Source organism: Cydia pomonella, chromosome 3 (genome assembly GCF_033807575.1).
Source record: "Cydia pomonella isolate Wapato2018A chromosome 3, ilCydPomo1, whole genome shotgun sequence".
In the NCBI taxonomy this organism is placed as follows: Eukaryota; Metazoa; Arthropoda; class Insecta; order Lepidoptera; family Tortricidae; genus Cydia; species Cydia pomonella.
In genome coordinates this window covers 12,446,071-12,472,313 of record NC_084705.1, presented here as the reverse complement: position 1 = coordinate 12,472,313, position 26,243 = coordinate 12,446,071, and the positions used below count along the sequence as shown (strand labels likewise).

Below are 26,243 nucleotides of genomic sequence, written 5' to 3'. Positions count from 1 at the left end.
CTAGAGAATTCAAAGTTTGTACGGAATCCTCTGTGCGCGAGTAAAACGAACTCGCACTTGGACGGTTTTTTTTTTAACTCTGTTAATTTGCAAAGGTGCATTTTTGTGCTTGGATAAAGTTAATTTCTCAAATAATAATTATCTACCTAATTATAGGCAAAATAGTTTCCTGTGTCGCGCAGCTCGTAACTTGAATAATTTCTCAAAGGATCTAGATATTGACGTTTTTTATTGCTCAATCCCTAGTGTAAGGTGCAATCTAGTCAATCAGTGCTTCTAAATAACATGTTGCAGGTAGTGATACGCTATGGAGTGTGATTTGTAACTTTAATGTTTTTGAGCCCGGTCCATGTTGTTCATCCAAATGCGAATATAAGTTATTTGTCTTAGTATCTTCTTCCACGCGTTGTCCCAGCATTTTGCCACGGCTCATGGGAGACTGGGGTCCGCTTGACAACTAATCCCAAGATTTGGCGTAGGCACTAGTTTTTACGAAAGCGACTGCCACTGACCTTCCAACCCAGAGGGTAAACTAGGCCTTGTTAGGATTAGTCCGGTTTCCTCACGATGTTTTCCTTTACCGAAAAGCGACTGGTAAATATCAAATGATATTTCGTACATAAGTTCCGAAAAACTCATTGGTACGAGCCGGGGTATGAACCCGCGTTCTCCGGATTGCAAGTCGCACGCTCTTACCGCTAGGCCACCAGCGCCTCTCTCAGCGCTAAATTTATATACAAGGATTAAAGTATATTACTTCAGAATTGTACATGTAATCTTCGCTTCAGCGTTGTTTGTCTTAGTGTAATTTCATAAATTATAAGTGTTCTTACTTATTGCTCATATCTATTTTTTTGGTCTCTCTTTTTTTTCTAATTGTAACTTTGATATATTTCATATTGTAATATCTTGTGTCACATGTGCTTTTGTAGATACAAAGATAACTTGAGATTTTGTAGATAGAAAGATACTAGATAGTGTGTACTTTGTAATTATATATACAGTTTCTATTTGCGAGTTCCTGTAATTGGCTCTGTATTACTATCTAAGAAGTTTAATGTATTTTTTATAGCTGTTGGAATTCCTTGTATAAATAAATAAATAAATACACCACTATTCATAATTAACTGCATTAAAAAGTTGGTCCAGGCCAACCATGCCTAGATATTAGATAAAAATCGATTAATCTAGGCTAGTTAGATTATATATAAAATAAGCTTTCATTTCATATAATATACGATTAAATTACAACCAATAAAAGTAAAAAAAAACTGGCCGGACGTAATTTTACTAGGCAACCTATTTGCAATGTGTCAATGTGAATACGAGTATTATCTATCATTTATTTCTTATAACAAATAGATAACAGATGAAGGTAGATATTCCTTAAAACTTATCTCGTACTACACGAGCTCTTCCATTTGCTGCTAAACGGTACTATCTCGGACGATCCATGTTCGAAATGATATTGATATGTTATAATTTTCAATCGTTTGTTGAGTTAAATAAAATGCCCGTGATCATCATCATCATGATGAACACGGGCATTATATTTAACTCAACAAACATAATGCCCGTGTTACAACAGCGCTAAAATTTACAAAATTAAATTAATAAAAAAAAAATACAAATTTACGAAAATTAACTTTGCTATTTAGTTTCCTTAAACTTACTTAGCCATACCCCTTAGTTTACTAACCTAACTAATTAAAACACCGAGTATATGGATATCTAGGAACACTTTATTCCTCCTATTAGGATAGAAAAAGCTCGTGATTAGAAACAACATAAAAATTACCAAATTTATCTATAATAAAAGTATCGTGTACAATTTTTTTAATAAAATGGCTCTGGTACACTAACAGAATACCAAATACTTATATGTCGCATTTTATTTTAAGTTACTTGCCCAAACCTTCGTGACTTCGTGTTAAAGCCGGCTTGCCGTTTCAATAGTTCAACTAACATTTAGACCACGTAAAACCCAAACTCCACGTTCAAGTTTACAGTAATATAATTATACCTGCAACAACTAAGTTTGCAGACAACCACACCGCAACACCATTCTAATAAATGGATTACCTACCTAATTTTTCACTTCTACCCCCCAGAGACTGCGGCAACTAAAACAAAAACAATGCGACGTTCATTTGTTTCTTGTCACTGCACGCACGAGGATCGCAAAAGCGAGTTTACGATAAGTTTAGTAGTTGTAATTAAATACCTATTATTTAAACAGTTACTGGGTTGAAATAAATATTAATTCATTTTATTTTCATAAAAAAGGTGTTAAAAATCAAATGCTTAGTGATGATGATCGTGTTTTTTTTTGTGTCAGCACTAAGTAGTCTGATATTTGTCAAGTTCGTTAGATGGAATTGTCGATAATTGTATAAAACTGAAAAAAAAAACACCGCAAAGCTGTAGGCACCTACGGGTTAACGCTTTAACCAGACTTTCGTTTGCACAAGCTACGCTATGATGGTTGGTTGTCTGGTGTCAACTTACATATATGACGAACTAACACATTTGCCCAAATAAAAGTACACACAAAAAACAAAAACATAGCGACATTCATTTGTTCCTTGTCACCACACACAAGAACTTTCGCAATAATGACGTTTCTTACATCTCTCGCAATTTTTCTCCGCTGTCTCCGCCACTTGACTCCAACAGAGGGCTCTCTCAAAACCGCCCTAGGGGAGTGTTGATTAATAAAGGAAATAAAAAAAAACTCTGAAAACGCGGTATGATTGAAAGGAGTCACGTTCTATGTAGGGCTTCGAAATGAATTCTGATTTTCGGTGATAGGGAACATGCATTTGCCGCGTTGTTGATTTTCCGAGTGCATGTTCTAGTGTTAATATATTGTCAAATTATTCGTTTTCTTTTGATCCAACGTCACTTTATTAACATGTAATGGGAGTGCTGTTTTTGATTTATTTTGTTTAAGGTAATTTCTTCAATGTCTTCGAGGTACATACTAACATCTCATAGTATTTTATTTTATTCTCTGTTAACTTCTTCTTCATTTTGTGTGTGAACTTATATTGCTTTTAGAGATTATTTTGTACATAGTACACATATATCGCGTTATGTGCGGCACTCTATGAGTATATTAACGCTTGGAGGATTTAAAAACTGGAGACGCCTTGACTGTAATTTTCTGTACAAAACAGTACAAATTTTTGCGGGGGAGGGCACGTCAAATGTATGGCTATTTCTACGTAACGTACAAATAGCCATGTCAGATAAACGTCAGTCCATACAATACATGACCATTGGCCGAGCTTTTCGACAGAGGGGTAAGCTCTTAAAGGCGTCTCCAGTTGTTAAATCCTCCAAGATATTGACGCATACTAGACACACATATTACTTGTATTAAATGGATAGTGGACGACCGCTTCTCCATACAAACAAAGTTCCCATTTTTCTCTTTGGATATTGCTATTATGGAAAATATTTTTACACGATTTGATGTACGTATTCACCAAAGCCATTCGCCTTATAAAATAAATTAAATAAAAACTCAAAAAAAAACGATAGCTATGGTTAATAAACATTAAATTGAGTTAATATATTTCTAGAGAGGAAAATGGGGACTACGTTTGCATGAAAACACCTTTTCGCGCGGTCTTCCACGTTCGGCATAATAACGGTATCTGATACTTAGCCAACACCTTAGCCTTCGGACAGTATCGCAAATATATAATATATAATATATAGCTTGAAATAATTTTCATATCAAAATGACGCTGCTGAATATAATTTGTCACAATTATCAATAATATCACGACTTATATAACATGGATTAGTACCTACTCTTTGCAATTCTAACCGTCTTAACCTCTTGGCCTTAATTCTTACTGATAAGAGGCGTCATCTAACACCTGGTGTGAAATGCAATCAAGTTTAATTATTACGGGTATTAATAACAAGGGTGCACTTGGGGTGAACGCGTTGCCATGGTAACACCCCTTCGGACGCAGCCTGCGAATGTAGCCTGCATTAATATGTGTTTAGTTATTTACGAGAAAAGCTGATTAGGAATATAATTGTTACGAGGCTTTTGGATACACAACCAACGTATCTGTGAATACTATTGGATCAATGGAACTGTCATAAAAATGTCATCTGGAAGATTTTTGTGAAATAAAAAAGTATCAAACTATATTTACGTAAATGCTCAAGAAGATAAATCGTATTCTACTGCAACTTGGATGATTCGTCATGGTAATTACTTCCCATGCGGCTAACAGATGCATTTCACTTTTTTTATTCAACGTCTAGGTTGTCAATTGAAAGATTATTATTTTCTTTTATCAAAATGTAAATAGCATTTAATTTTTGGAAATAAAAATCTGAATGTTTTTTGTAGAAAATGATAAAATAAAACTAAATTTATAATGTACTGTTTTATTAATACGAGCTGGTTAACGACGTAACTAATTTGGTACAAGATCAAATGAATATGCATATAAAATTGCAAAGTTATAGCTTCTATCTTTATTACAAAATGTTTCGAAATTGCTGTCTAAAATGAATGCTCCTCTAAATTTGCTATTGTTCGCATTTGTAATAATATTTCACTACACACAATAAATAAGATAATGTTAAAATTGTATAAGAATATCAAACATTTTAAAATATGTACAAAACAAAAAAAATCCAAAATTATACTATATCACAGTCACTAGAGAGATGAAAAACTATACCTACGTTACGTCACATAGCAGTCTATTTTAAAAACACATTCACATTCGCTACATTCCTCAAACCAGTCAATTAATACAATAACAGGAATAATTATATATACTTTTCGTTCTGTTAATTTTGGAATTTTATTTAAATCTTTAAGTTATTAATTAAAAGATTTCAAGCTTACTTATTTTTAAATGTGCAATCATCAGTTACAACAAATCTGTTTTTTCGAACCGGTTGCTATTGGAGACGTGGTTTCTTCAATCAAATCATGCATTCCACTCCTTGATATCAACCCATATATGCAGATATTTCATACAAATTATTATGTACATTTCTCTATAAATTAGTATTGCTTGAATTACGTTTCTAGTGATATTTTGTTAACAGTATAATAAATACTTAACCAAAATTAGCTTCGATACGTATGTCCTGAACAACCTGATGCCCCTGAGTGATTGGTAAACGCGTGCATTTCTCGATAAGGAGACTCTCTGTAAACAATTTTTTTTTATATACAATGAGGGATATTTAATTTGGACACCCATTAAAATTAAATGCTTTTATCAATGCTATTGTTAAATGTTCATATATAATATATTACCTTTCATATGGCGGTGGAGGCAGGATATCACAAAGATTCATCCTACAATTTTGATCGTTTCTAGCGTCTGTAGGGTATCTCAGACCTTCGCCATTGCTCCGAAAACTGTTCTCTTTACCCAGCCAATGCCATTGAGGATAATCATATTCTACTTCTGCCATAGCCCATTCTTTATTTTCATCATGATGACTGGAGGATCTGGAATGATGTGTCTTACATGACGGGCAGTCATCTATGGACATATCTTGCATTTCATCAACATCGTTTCCACATTTAGTCATCTCGCTGTAGTCCTTGGTCAAAGTCGAACTACTACTTCGACAACATGTGGAGCACTCTTCGTTGGAAAATTGATTGCTTTCTGCCAATGATCTCACCATACTGTTGTCATAGGATCCCGGACTTACTGCACATTTCATACATGAATCTTCTGCGTCGTTGTGAACCTATGTAACAATTAAAATGTTAAATTTACAAACTTAAAATTTAATTTACGTCTTAATCCATTGCTATTAATGAACTTACAGGGTAGTTTAGTTCTGTATAAATTGCACTCGATGCATAAGGTTCTGGAGGGACGCTTCTTTGTTCTTCGTGAGGCATTGTGCTAATATTATTCTGCTGTTGTGGAAGAGTGTATTCAGCTTCCATTGTCATAGTACCCGTCGATCTGCCACCTAAAGGTATGATTTCAATATAATGAGCCTGTCATACACAGGAAATGTATATAAACGGCACTTTAAGAATCAGTAAAATGTGTAACGGTTCTTACCATGAAGTAAGCTTTGATGACAGTTTAAAATCTCTATTCTTGGTTCATTTGAGCCTTCAAATAGTGGTCTTTCTCGAAGCCATACAGCTTCTTTACCTAACAGACACTGTTGAGCGTTAGTTATGGCGCTTCCTGGAAGTAGAGCTAATTTTAGGCATTTAATGAAATTCCGCCTCTAACATAACTTAACGCGTGATGTTTGTTGTTATTATTTACTCACCAGTAGAGTTTTGACTTTTCCTTTGCTTCGAATGACGACTCCTAATATAAACAACAGTCCCGGTAGTAGCCAGTATTAGCACTAATAAAGTTAAACAGAGCGCCAGCAGCCAAGTTTCTTGGAACATCGACAATATTGCTTTGTCTCTCGCCGGTTCCGTTCTGAAACAATAGACAAATAGGTAACAAGTCGTTACCAGTGATGTAACTGATGAATCAAAAATGTGTTCATTATTTTGATATTCTCTTTGTAGGTACATACTTAGCCCATACTAATGAGTGACGTATGTTATCTCTCGGTATGTCAAAGTCATTTTACTGTTACCTAACAGTAAGGTCATTTCTCATTTCAGCACAACTTTCTACCGTAAAATGAGTAGGCTCGCTTTAATTCTAATATTAGTATCAAATGTAATATTAGGTACCCGGAGAACAAAATTTATGTATCTATCGAATTTGCACTGGTGGTGGGGGTAAGTAAGTACTTACTGGACGTATTGTCTTTGGGTATGCGTTGGTAACATATGTAGATGCGCGGGCGCGCTGAAAGGTCCGTGGCCACGGCGCGTGACCGCAGCCGCGCGTGCGCTGTACCGCCCACCCGCGCGCAGGGAGCTGGCCGCAGCCGCGCGCGTGCGCGCGCCCAGGGACATCTGACCCACCACGCGGCCTCCGGCACTACCTCCAACGCGCACCTCAATCTTAAAAAAAATGTGAACGTGTAAAAAATACATAATTATAAAATTATTATTTTCATCATTATAAAAGTTTATCTACTCACAGTAAAGACATACATATTCGCGTACAATTACATTAAAGTAAAATAAAAACTTAAGAACGTACAGACTTTACAAGACAAGCAATGTAAGAAACTACTTACTAGATATCCAGACAGTTCACCATTCCAAGTATGCGGTGGAGGTGGATCCCAGCGAATCCAAGCAGACGTAGCATTAATCACTCCCGCAGTAACGCTCTGCGGCGGCGCTGACGGCACTGGAAACACGCGGAACTTTACCACTTAGCGGAGAAAACTTAATGACATTACGACCACCATATTCACTTGAAAACAAGAACTATGAATGAACTGTCTTACCGTCTTCATCGGTGAAGCCACTTTTTAAATTTGAAGGTTTGCCCAGCAACAGTTTGTAGAATGGCATTATGAACACGTCATATTGAGAGTAAGGCATTAATCCAGTTAAAACATGGCTAGATGATCCGCTGTTGTGAACTGTTGTCATTGAAAAATTTCCGAACCTTGATTGTATAACATTTTTTATAGAAGTATTTGACGTTGGATTTTGAAATTCCATCAAATGAGGTTGATTTAAAGATGTTCCGTTGAACCAGATTTTAACTCCTTCTAAATATTCGTTGTAATCAGTCATAACCTAAAATAAACAGAATAGATTAACACATCTATGAATAAACTGATTCTTCAAACGTCAAGAATTGGTAATCAATAAATATGTGACGTAGAACTCACTTCCCAAACAATTTTCAGCGTATTAGCGGATATTCCTTCAACTCGTCTCAAAGTAAGAACATCTTGTTGTAAGTACCGACGTGCTTGAACTAACTCGTACTGTGTCATCGCTGGGTGGTTTTGTGGTTTACTCAATTCTGTGTACGGAGTCGAAGAATCTAGCTCAGTGTTAAATGAGTTTGCTTCTCTTCTTAATACCTAGCAACGTAAATGGATATACATGTGTATTTATGACCTCAAGGTTTACCAACTATATGACATGTATGAAAATACATAAGTATGTTAAAACCAAACATACTTAAGTACGAGAGAGCACACACCTGCAAAGTGGCGGTATGTAAGGAACTCCCTGCCTCACTAACGGCTACGCAAGTTAGTCTACCGGCATGTCGAATCAACACTTTATCTATATACAACGTGCCAGAATTATGACTAGCTTTTGGGAACACCAATTCCTGCGAACACATGATCAAAACCTCTTATATTATTTAAAGTACAATCAATAAACCTATTATGCTTCGATTATGTTTTATTTAGTTTTTACCTGAGATCCTTCCATTGTCCAAAAAATTAAGGGTTTTGGGGTACCTTCAGCCTCACATGAAAAAGAAACCTCTTCTCCTTCCCACGCAGTTTGATCGGAAGGCACTCGAGTGAAATGAGGTAGAGCTAAAACAGCATGGTTATTAGACTTTTTCCTGGGATTAATGCGGTCATTAAATAAATTTATAGCTACACAAAAACTAAATTACTTCAACGGTGTATCTCTAAATATATCAAGCTTAATATCTATCAATTCTATCATGTCCTAGCCACATCTGACCGCAGCTATTATTTTTACCGTTGAGACCTGTGTGCTCTGAAGTGATTAACTTTTTTTGTGATTAAGAGTAGAAGTGTGGTTGAACTGATCTCTTGAATTAAACCAAAGTCCTGTGGTTGCAAAAGTAATTATTAAAAATAATTCTTACAATGTACAGTAAGTATGGCACTAGCGCTGCTGGATCCAGCCTGGCTCTCCGCTCGGCATGTATAGGTTCCTCCATCTGACGATACGACCCTGTCTATCCTCAAGGATCCTCGGCGTACTATAGCATATGGCGATAGTGATCCACTGTCTCGCGACCAAGTCACTGACACGTCGGATTCTGGTGATGCCTGCAATAACGTCATATGATAACACATAATAATATAAACAAAAGAAAAGTTGTTGAGTTCTGCATCGTGATAGAACCTTTTATAACGGTTTATCAATACAGAAACCAAACACCGATATCAATCGATCGACTCATACATAATAAAATTCATAAAAGACGCAATGCAGGATGCGATACCTGAATATGCTATTACGATTCAAAACAGTGACAATGTATTGCACCTATGTGACTTACTTGACAATGGAATTCAATATTCTGGCCTATCAGCGCAGTTATGTTATTGGGTTTCACTAGAAAATGTGGCCTGCGTAACACGAGTAACGTCGCGGGCCGCGACTGGCGTTCGCCCGCCACGTTCGACGCGACACACCGATACACGCCACTATCTGATGGAAGACTTTCCAGGATCTTGAGATTACTCCCATCTAGTAATGATACTCTGAAAATACAAACATACTGAAAACACTTTAAAACAAGTACAGCTGATTCAGAAATATTGCCATCCTTACAATTGCCCGTTCCATGTTTTTATTATACTTTTTTGTTGAAAACGTCGGAATATTACTTTCCTCAACCTTCAAAAGGCGAAATTATTGGCAGTCTTCAATTGTTTGTGTGAAATGTTGTTCTTGGAACGGCAAAAAACCATTCTTGGCAAATCCGTGATTTATAAATGTCGTATAAAACAGGTGATTTACGTTTGTTTACAAGCGCTTTTTATGGATTAATGCAATTTACGGAAAAGGCTTCACAAGCGGGGATTTTCAATGTAAAATAAAAGGCTTTCATTTGAATTTTGTAGTGAATACAATTTTAGATTTACTCCAAGCTTCGTTAAAACGAAATGTTGCCAAACTTTTTGTTTGTTTTTTGTGTGTGTGATATTTTAATTGGACGTGGAATACAATAGTACAAGCAAGTACCGTAACGTGTTTAGATTGTAATTCTCAACCAAACCTAATCACAAGGATCTTATACTCATACGATAACTAAAACGATAAAAGTTAAAGATACCTAGCATTGTGTATTTTCTTTAACTACCTGCCATTAACATCTACATCGACCACGTGGCCTTCTTTGGTCCAGTGCACAGACGGGTCGGGCGCGCCCCTGGGCGCCAGGCACTCCAGCAGCGCCGGCTCGCCTCCCGCCACCTTCACGTCTCGGGGCTCTGTTCTGAACTCATCGCGCAGGACTGTAATAAAATTTACTAGATATTTTCGAACTACAATGAGATTAGAAAACTACCTCAAACCGGATACATTCATGTTTCTTTATATATGTGTCAAAAACGTCCGGGAAAACTGACGTTTGTTCTGTGGACATTACAAAAGTTAACGATTTGGATACGTTTTTCTAAGACTTTTATCATATAGTAAGTGTTAAGAAGTAGAAGATTTTAATATTCCCATAAGAAAAGAAAATTAAAATTAGGCTTGTAAGTCCGTTTATTATGTCCACAGAAGAGATATAATTATAACCTTAATTCGTACTAAAAAAGTTTCTTGAACCAATAATATCACGTCTGAAAAAAGGTATCATAAAAAAGTTTTTTTTTTATTAAAAAGCGATATATGTTTGTAATGAAATGGATTGATTTGATACCGAAATTATGTATAAGTAGAAAAAACTTAACTTGAAGAGATTTCACATTACTCACTTTTGCACCTAAAAAAATGAACATCGCATGCAGGAACAGAAGAAAGGTTCAATGGCGAATTTTTTTTCTCATTTAGTGATTCAGTGCACTTATATTTGTTTTGTCAAACTACTTACCAGCTATGGTAAGTGTAGCGTTCTTGCTGACCGCCTCCCCGGCGGAGTTCCGTGCCACACACCAGTACACGCCCTCGTCGTTTTCCTTCTTGCCCCGCATAACCCTAAACGCAAACAAACACGTCACTGTGGGGTGTTTCATTACTGACTAGTTCTTAGCTTGTATTGATTTACATTGGACTTAAAACTTGTTTGGAGTAGTTAATAACGCGAATATGAAGGATTACTTCTAATAATAATACGATACGCTGACTAATATTTACGTCAAGTAAAGGGGGGCTACTTCTAAAATAACGGATTAAGAATGTTATGAGTTATTATTTATACACCGTGTTTTTTTTGATTTGCGTTAATTTCGAGGGTGCATTCCTGAGCTTAAATTAAGTAACTTTCTCAAAGACACCGATATTCTAATTAACTCCATTTCGGAGATAATCAATCATTAATTTTTATCTTATAAGGCCCTTACGAGCGTGTACACTTGCCTTAGGGCCTGTTTACTTATTGATTAGTGTTTAGTGCGAGTTCATACATTTGCTACTAAACGTAAGTACTATCTCGGACGATCGACGTTCGAAATGACATTGATATGTCACAGTTTTCAATTGTTTGGTTGAGTTAAATGTAATGCCCGTGTTACAACAACGCTATATGCAACATTTAGTTACTTTTTATAAAAATAAAAATAGCAAAAAAAAAAAACAAAAAAAATTTTTTTTTTTCGAAAATTAACTATGCCATTTAGTTTCCTTAAACGTACTTACCGAAACCCCGAAGTTAACGAAATTCAATAAAAACACGGTGTATAATAACTTTAAAAACACTTTGAACATGCTGGTTATTTGACTATTTTCTGAAACAACGAGCATTATTTATACTAATTTGTGGAGCTCATTATAAAAAATTTCTTGACGTAGCTGAAAACACGGCTTAAAAAAAACTTTAAACAATAGCTAAACATAACACCAAAGCATAAAATAAACCAATAACGTGATTCTTATAAGTTTTTCAAAAAATCCCAAAAAAAATAGTCTTTTGATTATAACCAACCTAAGAAAGAGTAGTCCATCTTCAAGCAATACTCTATGAGGGTGGTCCGTAGGCGCAAGCGGCACCCCATCCTTGTACCACTGGATGGTCGGTTTAGGCTTGCCCTCGGCCACGCACCGCAGCGTCGCGGGCTCGCTGCGGCCCACAATCGTGTCCGCCGGGTGCTCCTTGATCCGCGGGGCTCGGCTTTGGGCTACGGAAAACGAGGGTTAGTCCCTATGCTCTTGAGCAATTAGTTAATAGGATTTTAAGCTGGATATAATTGCTATGGTTTTGATAATAGTCTTGCGATAGATACAAAATATGCGTACACAATTATTGTTCGCATATCCATAGGTATGTACTTGTAATTAAAGGTAGGTATTTCATATTTAAGTAGTACCTATTATTTATTTGTATGTATTTCGCCATTATAAAACTATGGTGTTCCGGACATTTGGGAGGCTTACGCTGAGCCGAGGCCCACACGTAGAAGCCCTTATGACACTTTAATGAGATGTAAAAGGTACACCGAGCGGATGTTGCTCTTGCCCGTATCATTTACTTATCTCCTATATAGGTATAAATTTACTAGATATGCGACAAGCGTCCATTGTTTTTTTAGTAAATCTTTAAAACTCTCCTAATATCATCGTACACTGCATGTGTTATTCCGTAAAAAGTTTATATTTGACTTCTTCCCCCCATTTTTAAACAACATTTGTGGTACAACAGGAAGAGGAACTTTTGAACATAAAAAGTCTTTTAGGTATGTCTTTAACTGAACTGCCATCGTTTTTCTCCTGAACTATCTTAATATAGGTATATACTGTGTAGGTGACCCGTGAACTTACTTGTTTATCTACGTGCATAATAGTTGATAGTTGATCCTATGCTAAATTTATATACCTGCTGCCTATTAACACTCATGTGACTTGTTTTATAGATAACAATAAATGTTATATTAGACGCGTCAATTAATCTTATAATACTAAAACAATTACAACAAAAATGTACACTTAATAATAATTTGGTTTACCTATCTAACATTTCACAAAAGTAACATTTTGATATAGAGTGCATCAGCGCTAATGCTGCAGTAAGTATTGCTGGACGACATTGCTGCCACCTACATAGCTGTTGCAAAGGTCAGAAATCCGGGCACCGACATTGATTTTAACAAGTTTTTTGACATGAGAGTTTTTTAAAAATATATGGTATTAGCAAATTATTTTTATTACACCTTTGTACTCAGTCAAAAAAAAAACGAATGTAGGAGGCCTATTCGAAAAGAAAAAAGAAATCCATTCCAACTAGTGAGAGTGTGTATGAAAACGTGCGAGTTCCATATGCTGAATACTTCATACATGTTGATACCTATTGCATTTTATCCGAACGTGGAGGCCTAATAAAATTATAACTATAAATATCTCAACTTAAATTGTTACATTAAATTAGTAAAATAATATTGAGATTTCCGCGGGAATGGTCTGTTAGTTCTAATAAGATCAATAAAAAAACAAGTACTGGTTCATTCCATCTTATTAGAATAAGTAGATACAAATAGATGCTTCGATTATAAAATATATTATATCATAGACAATATAGACATGCTCGATACAGTAGCAACTAATTAATTAGATAAAATATAATCACCGGAGGTCGGTTTAGAACAGGTTTACGTCATCTCATTAAAAAATCTGGGAAACTAATGGGAGTTTTCTGGGGATTATGTATGCATTTGACTAAATTTTTTATTTAATTAACTAATCAGCATATCCAATCGGCGAGTCATATTCGTTTTATGCACATTTTAGACTACAAACAAAATAAGCTATCAAAACCCGAAAAGTATTTTGTATTAAGATATACTTGCATTTTTTTACTTACCATTTGTAACACAAAGAAGTACGAGTAAAAAATACAAAAGCACGATCCCGAACTGGTTGCATGTTCGTTTATCTGCTTTAATTGCACCCGCGACCATACTGATTACCGTCGCCTCGCACTTCGTATCGACACTTAAACATAGTTATTTACGGTTTCATTGCCCATTATCACTTTAATAGCACTTGCAAGAACTTTATTCCTTTTAAAAGTCTTAAATCATTTCATAGTTCCGAGATGTCGCGATGTGTTTAGGCCGAGAAGCGACACAACCTCCCCGCGCGCTGTGCCGGAGGTTACTGCCCCCCACTCTTGTTGTCATTTCGCGCCGACTCCGTAGCTTACCCGTGAGCTTTTCCGCGATTGTTAAGCTACGATTTCCGGAAAAATATTCGGCGATGCGAGTTCGCGTTCCAAGTAGACCGACGACAGCGTAATTACTTTAATTTAGCGATCAATGTGTCACTCAACTTGAGACTTTGGATTGCAACTTGAAAACTTGTCTGGTGGCTTAGTGACTGTTTTTTGTTAACATTGTAAGTTACACATAATTAATGCCGCGTGGACGTTAAGAATTTTTGTGTTAATTTATCGTGGTATTTAGTACTTCTTAGGGTACCGTCCTTCAAAAAGAATAAACGGAACCCTTATGTATTTATTTAAAAACGTAATATACAGCATTGTTGCAAACTATCTTGCGACACATAAAATTAAAGGGCTTGTTATGAGGTTTTTCTTGAATTTAAAAAGTTGTAAAAAAGGAAAATGAGCGTAAATTGAACATTAACTTGTAGGAAAATAGTTTTCAATAATGACCTAATTTAACATTACGATTTAATAATGATAATGTACCACCTCTAAACACTATTAGTACCTATAGAAGTATTGGTACAAGTTGTCTTAGCCTCTAGGTTAGCAAGAGCTATATTCTTATTTATACTTTATTACCAGTTGCAGTCGAGACTGCAGAACCTTGGGCTTTGGAGGCGAAAGACTTTGTAAGGGATTTGGGTCGGCGGCTGAGGGAAAGGGGGTGCGACCCTCGATCCGTATCGTACCTGGTCCAACAGATCACATTGGCCATTCAGCGTGGTAATGTTGCCAGTGTGATGGAGATATTTGAGCCAGGTACGATTCGCGACGGTTATTTTATTTAGATTAAATTATTGTTTACTCGTATAAATCACGAATCCTGTTGCAGATTTGCATCTGTGGCCACCTGATGAAGCCTGCGTTGCGGATAATTTACATAATATTAAATAATTAAATATTAATAATATTGCACAAATATACAACAATGCACAAATGGCGGATTTTATGCCAAATTGCATTTCCTACCAGTCAAATGCAGAGAGAAAAGTTTATTGAATGAATTTGAGTTTATTGAATATGTTAGGTACTTATCTTAATGGAAATTCATATCTAGCCCAAGACCACAGAGAATTTCCATACTAATTACTTATTCAACAACCGTTCAGCAAACGGAGTCTAAGCCTACGCACACATTTAACCATCTCAACCCAACCACAAGCTCCAGATTAATATCGTTGAACAATTCCGTCCACGTGTCTGGTGGTACGTGTAAATTGACAGCGTATAGACATGCAAGTCACGTGCCTAGTTACCTAACAAGCACTGACATATTTACACAGGCTAGATGAAGCTCGGGGTGCGCCGTGACACAAAGGAGACGTGCAACGTACAATGCTCTATTTTCACGTTCACCGAAATTGTTGCTTGGAAAGTTAGTGACACAATTTTTTGCTGAGGACTTTGGCTGGGGAGGGATTAACACAGCTTCAGACATGGGAATAACTTTCATTATTAACACTTAAAATTAAAATAAATAAATGTTGATACAGATAGTTTGATTTAATATATACTTTCATGGGCATTATGGCGAAAACATTATAATTTTTATACATACATACATACAAACATATAATCACGCCTATTTCCCGGAGGGGTAGGCAAAGACCACAGATTTCCACTTGCTACGATCCTGACAATATACCTCTTTCGCTTCCTTCACTTAAATTAATTAATTTTTATTCATTTCAAATAATCTTTACCGGACGGTCGCGTGGCATACACTGACGGCAGACTCGTGTTTTGCCAACTACTTTCTGGGGATGTAGCTATCCATCCATAATTGCCCCACCATATTTTTTTTTGTTTTTAAAACATCATCGACATCGAAAGCACTTTTTATATTTCTTTGGCGGTTAGTGTCATTGTAGTTGTATTGATAATAAAATGGATTATTAACACACTGTGCTGACTGTATAGTAGGATACTATTCACAGTTCACATGCGCGTTGCGTGACTGCTTTCCCATACGATGAGAGGGGTCGACGTCGTCGTAGGCGTTTTACTTATAAATCAATAAAAGTTGAGCTTTCAAAGCAGTGTTAAGGATTACATGCATAATAAATAGTTGATAGCTGAACTTGCCGATTAAAAAATGTGATGATTTTATAAATACCATTGATATGTTTATTTTAATGTTTTTCAACCTAATAAGCTAATTCGAACGGATTCGAGCTATTGTACCTTACATTAAGACGATATCTAAATGATGTCAGTTAGTTATCATTCGCGCGTTCATTTCGCTCGTACTTGTCCGTACATGCATTTAGCACAAGCGAGGCACACGAGCGAACGAGAACAAAATTAAATTATTTAGATATCTTTTCGAAGTCAGGTGTAAGTTTGAATTGGCCTCTAAATTTCATATCGGCACTACCCTTTCATTGCCGTAAGTTTTTGTTTTATGCTGAAAAAAATCGCCTTTTAGCAATGAGAATGGCAATAACCGAGTCGTTATAAGCTTTGTGTTTGTTTTTTATATATTTTTAGGGTTCCGTACCTCAAAAGGAAAAAACGGAACCCTTATAGGATCACTCGTGCGTCTGTCTGTCCGTCTATCACAGCCTATTTTCTCCGAAACTACTGAACCAATAAAGTTGAAATTTGGTACACATATGTAAATCTGTGACCCAAAGCCGGACATGTAACTTAAACAAATGAATATTAAACATAGGGGCCACTTTGGGGGGGTAAAACAGAAAATAAAAAATAAAAGTTTTGAAAAATATATTGCGTTATATATCATTGTGGGAATCTCAAATATATATATATTTTTATAATTTTCAAATAATTAGTTTCGAAGTTATTCTAGAAAATGGGCAAAAAATTACCATTCCCCGCCCTTTATTTCCGAAACTACCGGGTTACATCTTTGAAAAAAATACACATAATAGTTCTTTACCTAAAGATTACAGGAAAACCTATTGGAAATCTACAGTTAAGCGGAAGTCGGACTTAAGAAAAAAAAAACTTAAGTTACGAGTTACACTAATTGCCGCTGCGAAAGTGATACCAAATCTCCTGAAAATGTGTGAGTAGGTTTGATAGTTACATAGAACTTCTGTGTTGTTTCGTTTTTTTTGGAAATTGTTAATATAGCAATGATTGGCTTAAAGGACTTAAGCGCCTTTGACTATGGCGCTTAAGACTATTGTGAGTTCGCGGTGATGACTTAACGGTAAGTATTTTTTTTATATTTTACCCGACTACAGAAAAGCTAAAGCAGTATGTTTGTAGATATATATGTATGTAGGTTAATCTGTTTCCTCAAAAACTTCTAAGACAATCGAGCTGATCTGATGATGGAGATAGGAGGTAGGAGGTGGTCATTAGAGCTCTGTGATGAAACGCAACCTGTCTCGATGAGTATTTAGTGTGGAAAAAAAAGTACAGTCAGCGATAAAATCTTGTATCAGAAAAATTATTTTCGACAAATACCTTGTTTTCAAGTAGACATTACCATGCCCTTATATTATGAACGTCAATGTAGCTACGCCGGCTCTATCTCTTTCTCTCTAAAATAGGTACTTATTATAATATCACAAATGAGGTGTCATTTGAAACGGTTTGTTAGGCTAAATAAATCATGCGTCATGAACAATTTTTGTCCTTATGAGATCCTAAGTCTGTCATGAATAAGAAGATAAAGTCGGACCAACATAACTCCGCATGGCAATTTATTAGAAAATATGATGTACCTAAAGGTTTAATGACACTCCTACTCTTTGTGTTATAAAAGGCGAGGCAAAGTTATTTTAGATGGACTCTAATAATTAAAGAAAGATACCGTGTTGTACATCATTCATGAAAGGGCTTAAGTAACTTTAAAGAACTTGGACCCAGACTAGCTTGCCCATTAGGTTGGGTGGTTATTTTGTGCAGGCACTTCCCTCACCAACAATACGAACTTTGCTGGACAACTCAACTTTCCGGTTGGCCACTTGCCTTAGAATAGGAGTATCAACCAACATGCCTCACCGATGCCAATGCGGCGTCATGGTAGACAACCTAGGCCACCACGGCCTCTCATGCAGCCAAAGTGCTGGGAGAATATCTCGGCACGCCAGCATCGATGACGTCATCCGTAGGGCCTTTGTCAGTGCCAAGGTGTCGGCGGTCCTCGAACCCAACGGCCCGGTCAGGGATGATGGCAAAAGGCCCGACGGAATGACGTTGGTGCCTTGGAGTATGGGACGGCTCCTTGTCTGGGATGCTACATGCGTAGATACCCTGGCACTGTCTCATATTCTACCCTCGAAACCCATGCACGCCCTTACACGAAAAATTCGGGAACAGCCACGGGGCAACTTACAGGGGACACCACTCATGCTCCGATGCCCTCATAATAGGTACTCGGGCGGACGCCTAATATAGATAATTAGATATGTGGCGCGGAATTTTTATTGTAGTCGGTTTTTAGTTATATGTATGTATGTATATACTTTATTGTACATAGAAATAAAAACACGAAAAACACAGTTACAGAGTAAATTAAATACAACAAAGGCGAACTTATCCCTGTATGGGATCTCTTATATGTATAGTCTATAGTAAATAAATAACAGCTCACTGTTTCAACCTCAGTTTACAGTTTGTAGAGTCATTTTTTTTTAAATCGTGTGATGTACTGAACCCTTGGAACGCGAGTCCGACTCGCACTTGGCCGGTTATTTAACTTTTTTTTTAAATAGCCTATTTTGTGTCCCACTGCTGGGCAAAGGCTTCCCCTTTTTTCCGCCACTCCTCACGGTTCCCGCCAGTCTCTGCAAAAAGCGTTGAGGTCATCCCGCCATCTCTTTTTTGGCAGACCAAAAAAGAGATGGCGGGATGACCTCGACGTCCTCTGCCCCGGCTAATCTGCGGTGTCCATTCGGTAGCCAATTTGGCCTACCGATCCGGGTGCATACGGCAGACGTGTCCTGCTCAACCCCACTTAAGCTTAGCGGCCTTAACACCCACATCTATGATACCAGTTCTGGAGCGCAGTCCGGTGTTCCTAACTCGATCGGTTCTCCGAACTTCTAGTATGCTGCGCTCCATTGCTCGCTGGCAAATCTTGAGTCGGGACTTCTGGGCTTCCGTTAATGACCAAGATTGGGCGCCGTAGGTTAGGATAGGCAGGATACGCATGTCGACGAGTTTGCGCTTTAGTGTCAGTGGAAGGTTGCCCTTCATTAGTGCCTTCATGGACCAGAAGCTCTTCCAGGCATTTTCGATGCGTCGATCGATTTCTTTAGATTGCCTGTCATCGAAGGATGCTATCTGGCCCAAGTATATGTATTCGTCGACATATTGGATATCCTGCCCATCAACCTTGACTCCACGTTTCGCGCAATTGGTCATTAACTGGGTTTTGGCCCTGTTCATTTCGAGTTCGACTTCAAGACTTGCCGTGCTAAGGTCTTGTAGCATTTGTTCTAGATGGGGTGCAGTGTGGGAGAACAAAACTATGTCGTCGGCAAAACGCAGGTTAGTTAACCTTTTGTCGTCGACGTCAATGCCCATTGTTTCCCACTTGGTCGCTAGCTTTTGGAAAATCTGTTGTAAGCACGAGGTGAACAATTTCGGAGATCGCGGGTCGCCTTGCTTGACTCCCTTTTCAATGCGAATTTTAGAGCCAGGAACATGTAATTTAATGCTTGCTGTGCTTTGCCGATAAATGGTTCCAACGAGTTCAATATATGCATTGTCGATACCTTGCTCACGCATTGCGGAAAATACAGCAGAATGCTTGACACTGTCAAACGCTTTGCTGTAATCTACGAAAGCCAGTTAGAGTGGTATTTTGAACTCGTTGGACTTTTCCATTATTTGATTTATGCTGTGAAGGTGATCTGTAGTGGAAAAACTTGGACGAAAACCGGCTTGTTCTAGGGGCTGGTGTTTATCAAGCAGGGGGGCTATTTTCGGTAACTTTAATAAATAATTTATAAATGTGAGATATTAGGCTGATAGGTCTATAATTTCCAATATCTGATTTGCCACCTTTCTTATGAAGGAGAATTATATTTGAGTGGCAAAAATCTTGGGGCAAACGACCAGAGTACAAGATGGAGTTAAACAGGTTCGTTAAGTGAGGCAACAAGGTGGTCTTTCCTGCTTTCAGAGCTTCCGTTGTTACACCATCTTCTCCAGGGCTTTTCTGGTATTTCAAACTTTTTAGTGCGGTATTGACTTCATGCCCCGTTATGGGAGAGATGGTATCGGGACAGGAATAATTATCCCTGGTTGAAGACGCAGAAGGGTCTGAATATAGAGTTGAATAAAACCTCGTGCATATATTGGTTATTTTGTCTCGGCTGCTATATTTTTTCCCATCTGCGTCTCTCAAAATTGTGATCCATGCTCTTTCTTGCTTAACTCCTTGTTTTGCTGCTCTGAGGGAAGTGTGTGTGTGTGGGAATTTAACTTTGTGATGCATTATTGATTCACCTAATTACGATTTTTATTGTGACATAAAACGCGTTTTCCTTCTTTTTCTGAACAAAAACTGTGTAGGTAGCCGCTGTTTGCTTACACGATCAGTAGATATTGGACTATTAATATACATAGGTATTTTCTCGCCCTAATCTTCTCGTTGCGCGAATATGTAACAATCCAAATTTAATTGGTAAACAGGGATTATTTTGTGATTACGTGAAACTGGCCATGTCCCTGTCAAAAACAATGTCCAGCCTAAACTTTAATCCCACGTCTATCAAAACTGGAATTCATCATTCATGTCTACCTCATTCAACCCCACGTAATCTAACGACATCCCTCGGGTGCTCGTAATCAACCTATCAGTCCGGACAAAGGAAGTTTCCTTCATTAACTCCATTCTACTAAAGTATTCATTGGCTCAGATTATTTCGGGATTGCTAGCATTAACTTGACATCTTATGGCTGGTATTTCAAGTAGGATCATTGCAGAAGAATGTTAAAACCATTAATGTTAATTTTATATAGTTTTATATTATAATTCTACATTTCCATGAACTTATATGCGAATCTTAAAATTAACATTATACTGATGTATTTTATTTTATTTTACTAACTTGAGAACTTTTAATAAGCAATCGAAGTAAAATTTCAAAAGAATTGAAATCAAAGCAATAATAAAAATGGCAAAAGGACTTCTACAATTTTTAATACATGTTACTTTATAAAGCTAAGATTTATTTAGTCGGTTTGGTCTTGAATGCAGCGCACGTAACATGCTCGGACCGTGGTGTCAGGTGAAGCGAAGGACGATACACATCACAGAGGCGTGCCCAGACAGTCGGTAGTCGGTACCTTTGCAATGCGAGATTAGGTATTGGCAGTCGTTTAAATTACAGAAATAGCAATCATTTCAGGTTTACTTTCGCGCAGGAATCACACCTATCAAACCGTAATGATATTACCAGAAACAGAAAATACATAGGTTATACAGTGTGCAGATTTGATAGGACCGCATAATCAAAGGATAATTAGTTTAGGCTTTAATAAACACGCTTTCATAGGTTTCATAAAAAATGACGACTTTTGTTTTTCTATATAAAATAATTCAGCTAGCAATATATAACTACTTTGTTTAAACTCAAAACGTCGCATTTAATGACGGGACGTTACAACTGTCACAATCATAAATATGACAGTTTGACCATGATGAACGTAATGCAGTGATTGTCGAAAAAGAAAACAAAAATTAATTATGCTCGGGTAATTGAGACTAAATTTTAATTTCTCTCAGAATCATTTTATAGCACTAAAACTTACGTCTATTTTAAGTTTGATGTTATATTAAATACTGTATACAGTCGGCCCGATACGAACTTTAAGATACCTACGTCACACATTTTCTGAAGAGACGATATGGATTGGTATATCAGTGTCAAAAGTGACGTTTCGTCAAATAAAAACGTCACTTTTGACACTGACATGTCCTATCCATATCCTATCTTTAGAAAATTTTTGACGTATCTTAAAGTTCGAATCACGCCGAGTGATGTTAAAATATGTTGATTGTGTAAATAGTAGAATGCGCAAAAAACGCAAAATATAAAGTATTTCTAAAGTGGTTTATATTTAAAATATCATGGCAATTAACGTTATGTTATTCGTATATGACTCGTACACTTAGGTTAAGGCGAAAGTGCAGGACCCGCGCGAAATCGCCTTTTAATACAAACGTCCACATTTTCCTTTCTGGATTTAAACATTATTAAAAATATTTCCCTTTCCTCTTAAATGGCTGTAACATAACTTACGTAACGTAATTACCCGTCCATCCTATCGCGACGATGAGGCCTCTGAGCATTGGCCCTTTTTTTATACATGGTCACAAATACTTTCCTTACATTAAAATACAAAGCACGTAAATCAAATAAAATCTTAAAATTAATCAAAGACCTCGCTGAACCTTAAAGTTTATAGACTCCGATCAAAGATTTTACTGCACCGTGAAACTTTTTAAGCCGCTATAAAAAGCCAACGAGATGAACGATCGGCGCTAGCAGAATAAATTCTCATTTGTATGAAACAAGTCAGTATCGAGCCAGCGCCTGAGGGGCCACTAATTCAATCAATTGACCGACCATAAATAAAATGGCGGACATTTCGCGATACGAGACACGAGTCCGCACGTAATTGAGAGGCAAGAAACAGACGGCTGCGAGCGACAAATCAATTAGACACGAAACAGATAAAAAGGATGCATTAATAATGTAAAAAAGTCGAAAAAGAAGCTTCGCTTTCGACGCCAGATAAAAGCACGCACGGTAATGGTCATTACTGAGATATACGCGTTATTTCAAGATTATCACTCCTTTATCTTTAGACGATGTTTCTTACTTTATCTGCCGTAACAAGAGTATAACTCTAGACGCCGGATTATTTTCTTCTGCATATCGTGCTCTTTACCAATTATCTGTATCGCTTTATTTAGCTTGGCAAGTCTGCATGTGGAGCTCATTAAACAACGCTGATACCGACGTCTTTAACTAATTGAGGGCCCGTTATCAAAGTTCTACTTATGCCATTTCATTATAAACCACTCCAGCAGCTTTTTCTACTCGAGAAAACATAAACAAAGTCCCTCAACAAACAAACAGGAAATTAGACACCGATATCCGGGGGAGCTTAGGCACTAATCCCTATTTTTGTTAAGGGTGTCTGCCAACAAATGGAAGTGACAGTGCTTACTATCGAAATTAATCGTGAAAAATCTCTTGATGCGAAGAGGCCGGGGCTAAATGGAGCACCCGCTAAACCCGCCACGTGCGCTGTCTGTTTCCAGTTGACACTATTGGGATAAAGCCAAAGGGAGATTTAGTTAAACACGACAAATTTTCATGATAAATTGTTGAGGAAGTGGCATGTGTGAACGGCACATTTATCTTTTGAAGTTATATTTCCGCAGTAATAAGGAAATTCTTTGAGCAATTACATGATAATTGAACGTAAATTGCGCTAGTTTACATTTCTAAGGAAGTTTCTCGTTATAAATGACTGGGTCTAGTTAGCACTTTTACTCGCTTCTTTTAATTTCTGCTAGATCTAAATCATATTGATGTTGACTGGTTCTTTTTCAAAAATGTGGTCTTAGTTTATATCACAAACACACGTGACTAGTTATGATTATATTTGGAGAGAGAGTCCCTTTATCTTGCAATGGCACGCACTTCCTTATTTTTGTGACGATATCAAACATACACCGTGGGCCTACATAACCCGACATAATTTAGAGGTGTATTCTTGACTGCATTTGGAGACTAAAATGTCATACAAAGTTGTCTGAAATCGGTCTTGTTTTAGAGATAGATTTATAAAAAAAAATAACGTGTCGTGTGCATACACACACATATATTTTTTTTGCTGTATTTGTCCAGATGTCATATGTATGTATTACTCCTTATGACCTCAGAAATGCGAGGTTAAAATTTTTGCCGAGTTATATGGGCCCACGGTGTATAGATATTATGTATAAATGGCGAGACTTCTGCTAAAACAATGACATAAAACAATAGAAACATTTCCAAAAATGTTAAGATCATCGCAATATGTTATGTAGGTACCATAGAAAAAAGAATAAAACCACATATACTCGTAAATAATGTTCATTACTTCTTAGCCATTCTCGGCAGGGCTGTGAGTACAGGTTATTCTGGACAACTTTTCATATGATGAGATCAACCCCACATTTAAAAAAAAATTTGGCTCCTAGAATATATCGTCTGATTTCGGGAATGTGTTAACTATTTAACCAAGCAAGCTGAAAAAGTCGTAGATGTCATATATGAAAGAAAAAGTGATCAAGGCATCCAGTACCTACTTCATTCTCGAAAATTACATCTATTTCATTTTATAATTTTTATATATAGGTGTTTCTTCTTTCAATTAGCACAAATAAAAATATTGATGTATTTAAAAACAATACACGTTTATTTCAAATTATCTTTGATTGTAGTAAAATGCTAACAAATATCTGAATATAATCTATTATCAAGGCAGATAGCTTGTGTAGTTATTCTTGATGGCAAGGGTCCTTGTAAATTTTATAAAGATGTGTTATAAACAGTTTTGGCAAAATGCTTTCGTCACCTACCTCAAAGTCATGTCATAAATATAGTTCTTATCATGGATGTCGATAAATGTGCCATAAGTCAACAAAGCAAAGTCAATCTCGTTCCCCATCGATCGTGCGCTTACTAAGATTTGGCTGCCTGTTATCGCACGTGGCAGTGTACACAATGAGTAACAAATTACTGCACAAATCACGGTGCTTATCTTTACGGAGCTTTGGAATCGTCTGCATTGTTTAGGAATTGCAAGCCGGTCCGGCGAATTCAGTAATCCGACCGGATCCAGCACGTTTTAGGTACTAACGGATCCCGGTCGGATCCGTAATAAAAAATCATCTAAAACGCACGCGCTGTGCGTTTTAAATTAGTTAGCAAAGAACGAATGAAATAGTTTAAATTTAGTAATTTAAAAAGATATTTATTACGACGATGATTGAGAACAGAAGAGGATTTACTCTTCCTTCATCATGCACGATGCTACGATTACATAAATTCTGCAATAAAAGGAAAAATTAAAGGATGTAGTAAATGAGTACTAAGTAAGTCAATTTTACACTTTATTGCACCACAAAAGAAAAAAATCAATAACAGATTTACAATGTTAATAAAGGTAGCAACAAGCGGTCTTATCGCTGTGAGCGATCTCTTCTAGACAACCTTAGGATATAAAGAACAGAAAACTTTAGAAACAGATAGTGCATGAATAAATTCCAGGAATAAGAATTACACATTACATGGAGATGCCATGGAAGGCATTTGTGCTAAAGAGAAGGTTAAAGTTATGTCATAATGTGATAGGAGATTAAAACTAAACAAAATGGCAGGATTAAATCGACGGTACTCCACCGTATAGGGTTGGGCTCATAAATATGTGAATGAGTATAATTTTGATCCATGTAACTTTTTTTTTTATATACTACGTCGGTGGCAAACAAGCATACGGCCCGCCTGATAAGCAGTCTCCGTAGCCTATGTACGCCTGCAACTCCAGAGGAGTTACATGCGCGTTGCCGACCCTAAACCCGCCCCCCCTCGTTGAGCTCTGGCAACCTAACTTACCGGCAGGAACACAACACTATGAGTAGGGTCTAGTGTTATTTGGCTGCGGTTTTCTGTAAGGTGGAGGTACTTCCCCAGTTGGGCTCTGCTCTAGATCTGGAATGACATCCACTGGCTGTGCCCTACCACACAAAGCGAGATGAAATTCACAATGCCCATACCTCTCTTAAAACTTTTCTTAAGCATTCCTTTTCCGCGATAATTTTCAATCATACACTATTATTTTTCGCAATGAGATCGTGTCGTATTTTGTTCCCTATAATTTGACCATTATACTTATTTGTTAATTTCAAAAAGTGCATTTTTTTATTCATAGAGTGTATAAAACTATTTTCTCGGATAAAAAAAATGAGAGCAAGATAATATTTTAATTTTGGTTAAAAGTTACAAATAATTCAATCAACGAACAGTTATGAAAACTTGCTCTTTCAAGAAGTTCTAATTCCCACCCTACATCCCATCATCAGGCTTTGGAAACTAATCAATAATCATTTTAAACGTTAATTGGAACACTTATTGTGAATGGTTAATGAATTACATTTACAATTTTGGTCTAAAAGTGAGATTGTCATTGTGACACTTTTTATAACTGAGTTTAACTTCAAATTATCGATTTAGGAATACATACATTTGAAAA

The 26,243-nt window shown here is 36.8% G+C and overlaps 1 protein-coding gene across 2 annotated transcripts; it reads right to left on the bottom strand.

The window, feature by feature from the left end:
- Positions 1-3,120: 3,120 nt before the first annotated feature.
- LOC133516068 (neogenin-like) lies at positions 3,121-14,053 on the bottom strand. 2 transcript variants are annotated; one of them, XM_061848782.1, is made up of 17 exons: positions 13,638-14,053; positions 11,769-11,961; positions 10,719-10,822; positions 9,984-10,137; positions 9,177-9,381; positions 8,757-8,943; positions 8,330-8,454; positions 8,106-8,240; positions 7,786-7,983; positions 7,393-7,690; positions 7,177-7,292; positions 6,786-6,997; positions 6,298-6,458; positions 6,078-6,209; positions 5,831-5,982; positions 5,306-5,751; positions 3,121-5,195 (listed from the first exon to the last, which is right to left on the bottom strand). In XM_061848782.1, the coding sequence occupies exons 1-17, from the start codon at positions 13,732-13,734 to the stop codon at positions 5,114-5,116; spliced, it is 2,997 nt and encodes a 998-aa protein (XP_061704766.1). In that variant the 5' UTR covers positions 13,735-14,053; the 3' UTR covers positions 3,121-5,113. The 2 variants fall into 2 exon arrangements, with proteins under 2 accessions (XP_061704766.1, XP_061704765.1); XM_061848781.1 differs by having other exon boundaries at positions 3,122-5,195; positions 6,078-6,221; positions 13,638-14,050.
- Positions 14,054-26,243: the final 12,190 nt, after the last annotated feature.

Coding starts and splice junctions, on each gene's coding strand:
- LOC133516068 (XM_061848781.1), bottom strand. CDS start 13,734: ATGGTCGCGGGTGCAATTAAAGCAGATAAACGAACATGCAACCAGTTC. Junction 5,983..6,077: donor TCATCAAAGCTTACTTCATG/GTAAGAACCGTT, acceptor TCATACCTTTAG/GTGGCAGATCGACGGGTACT. Junction 5,196..5,305: donor CCTCCACCGCCATATGAAAG/GTAATATATTAT, acceptor AATTGTTTACAG/AGAGTCTCCTTATCGAGAAA.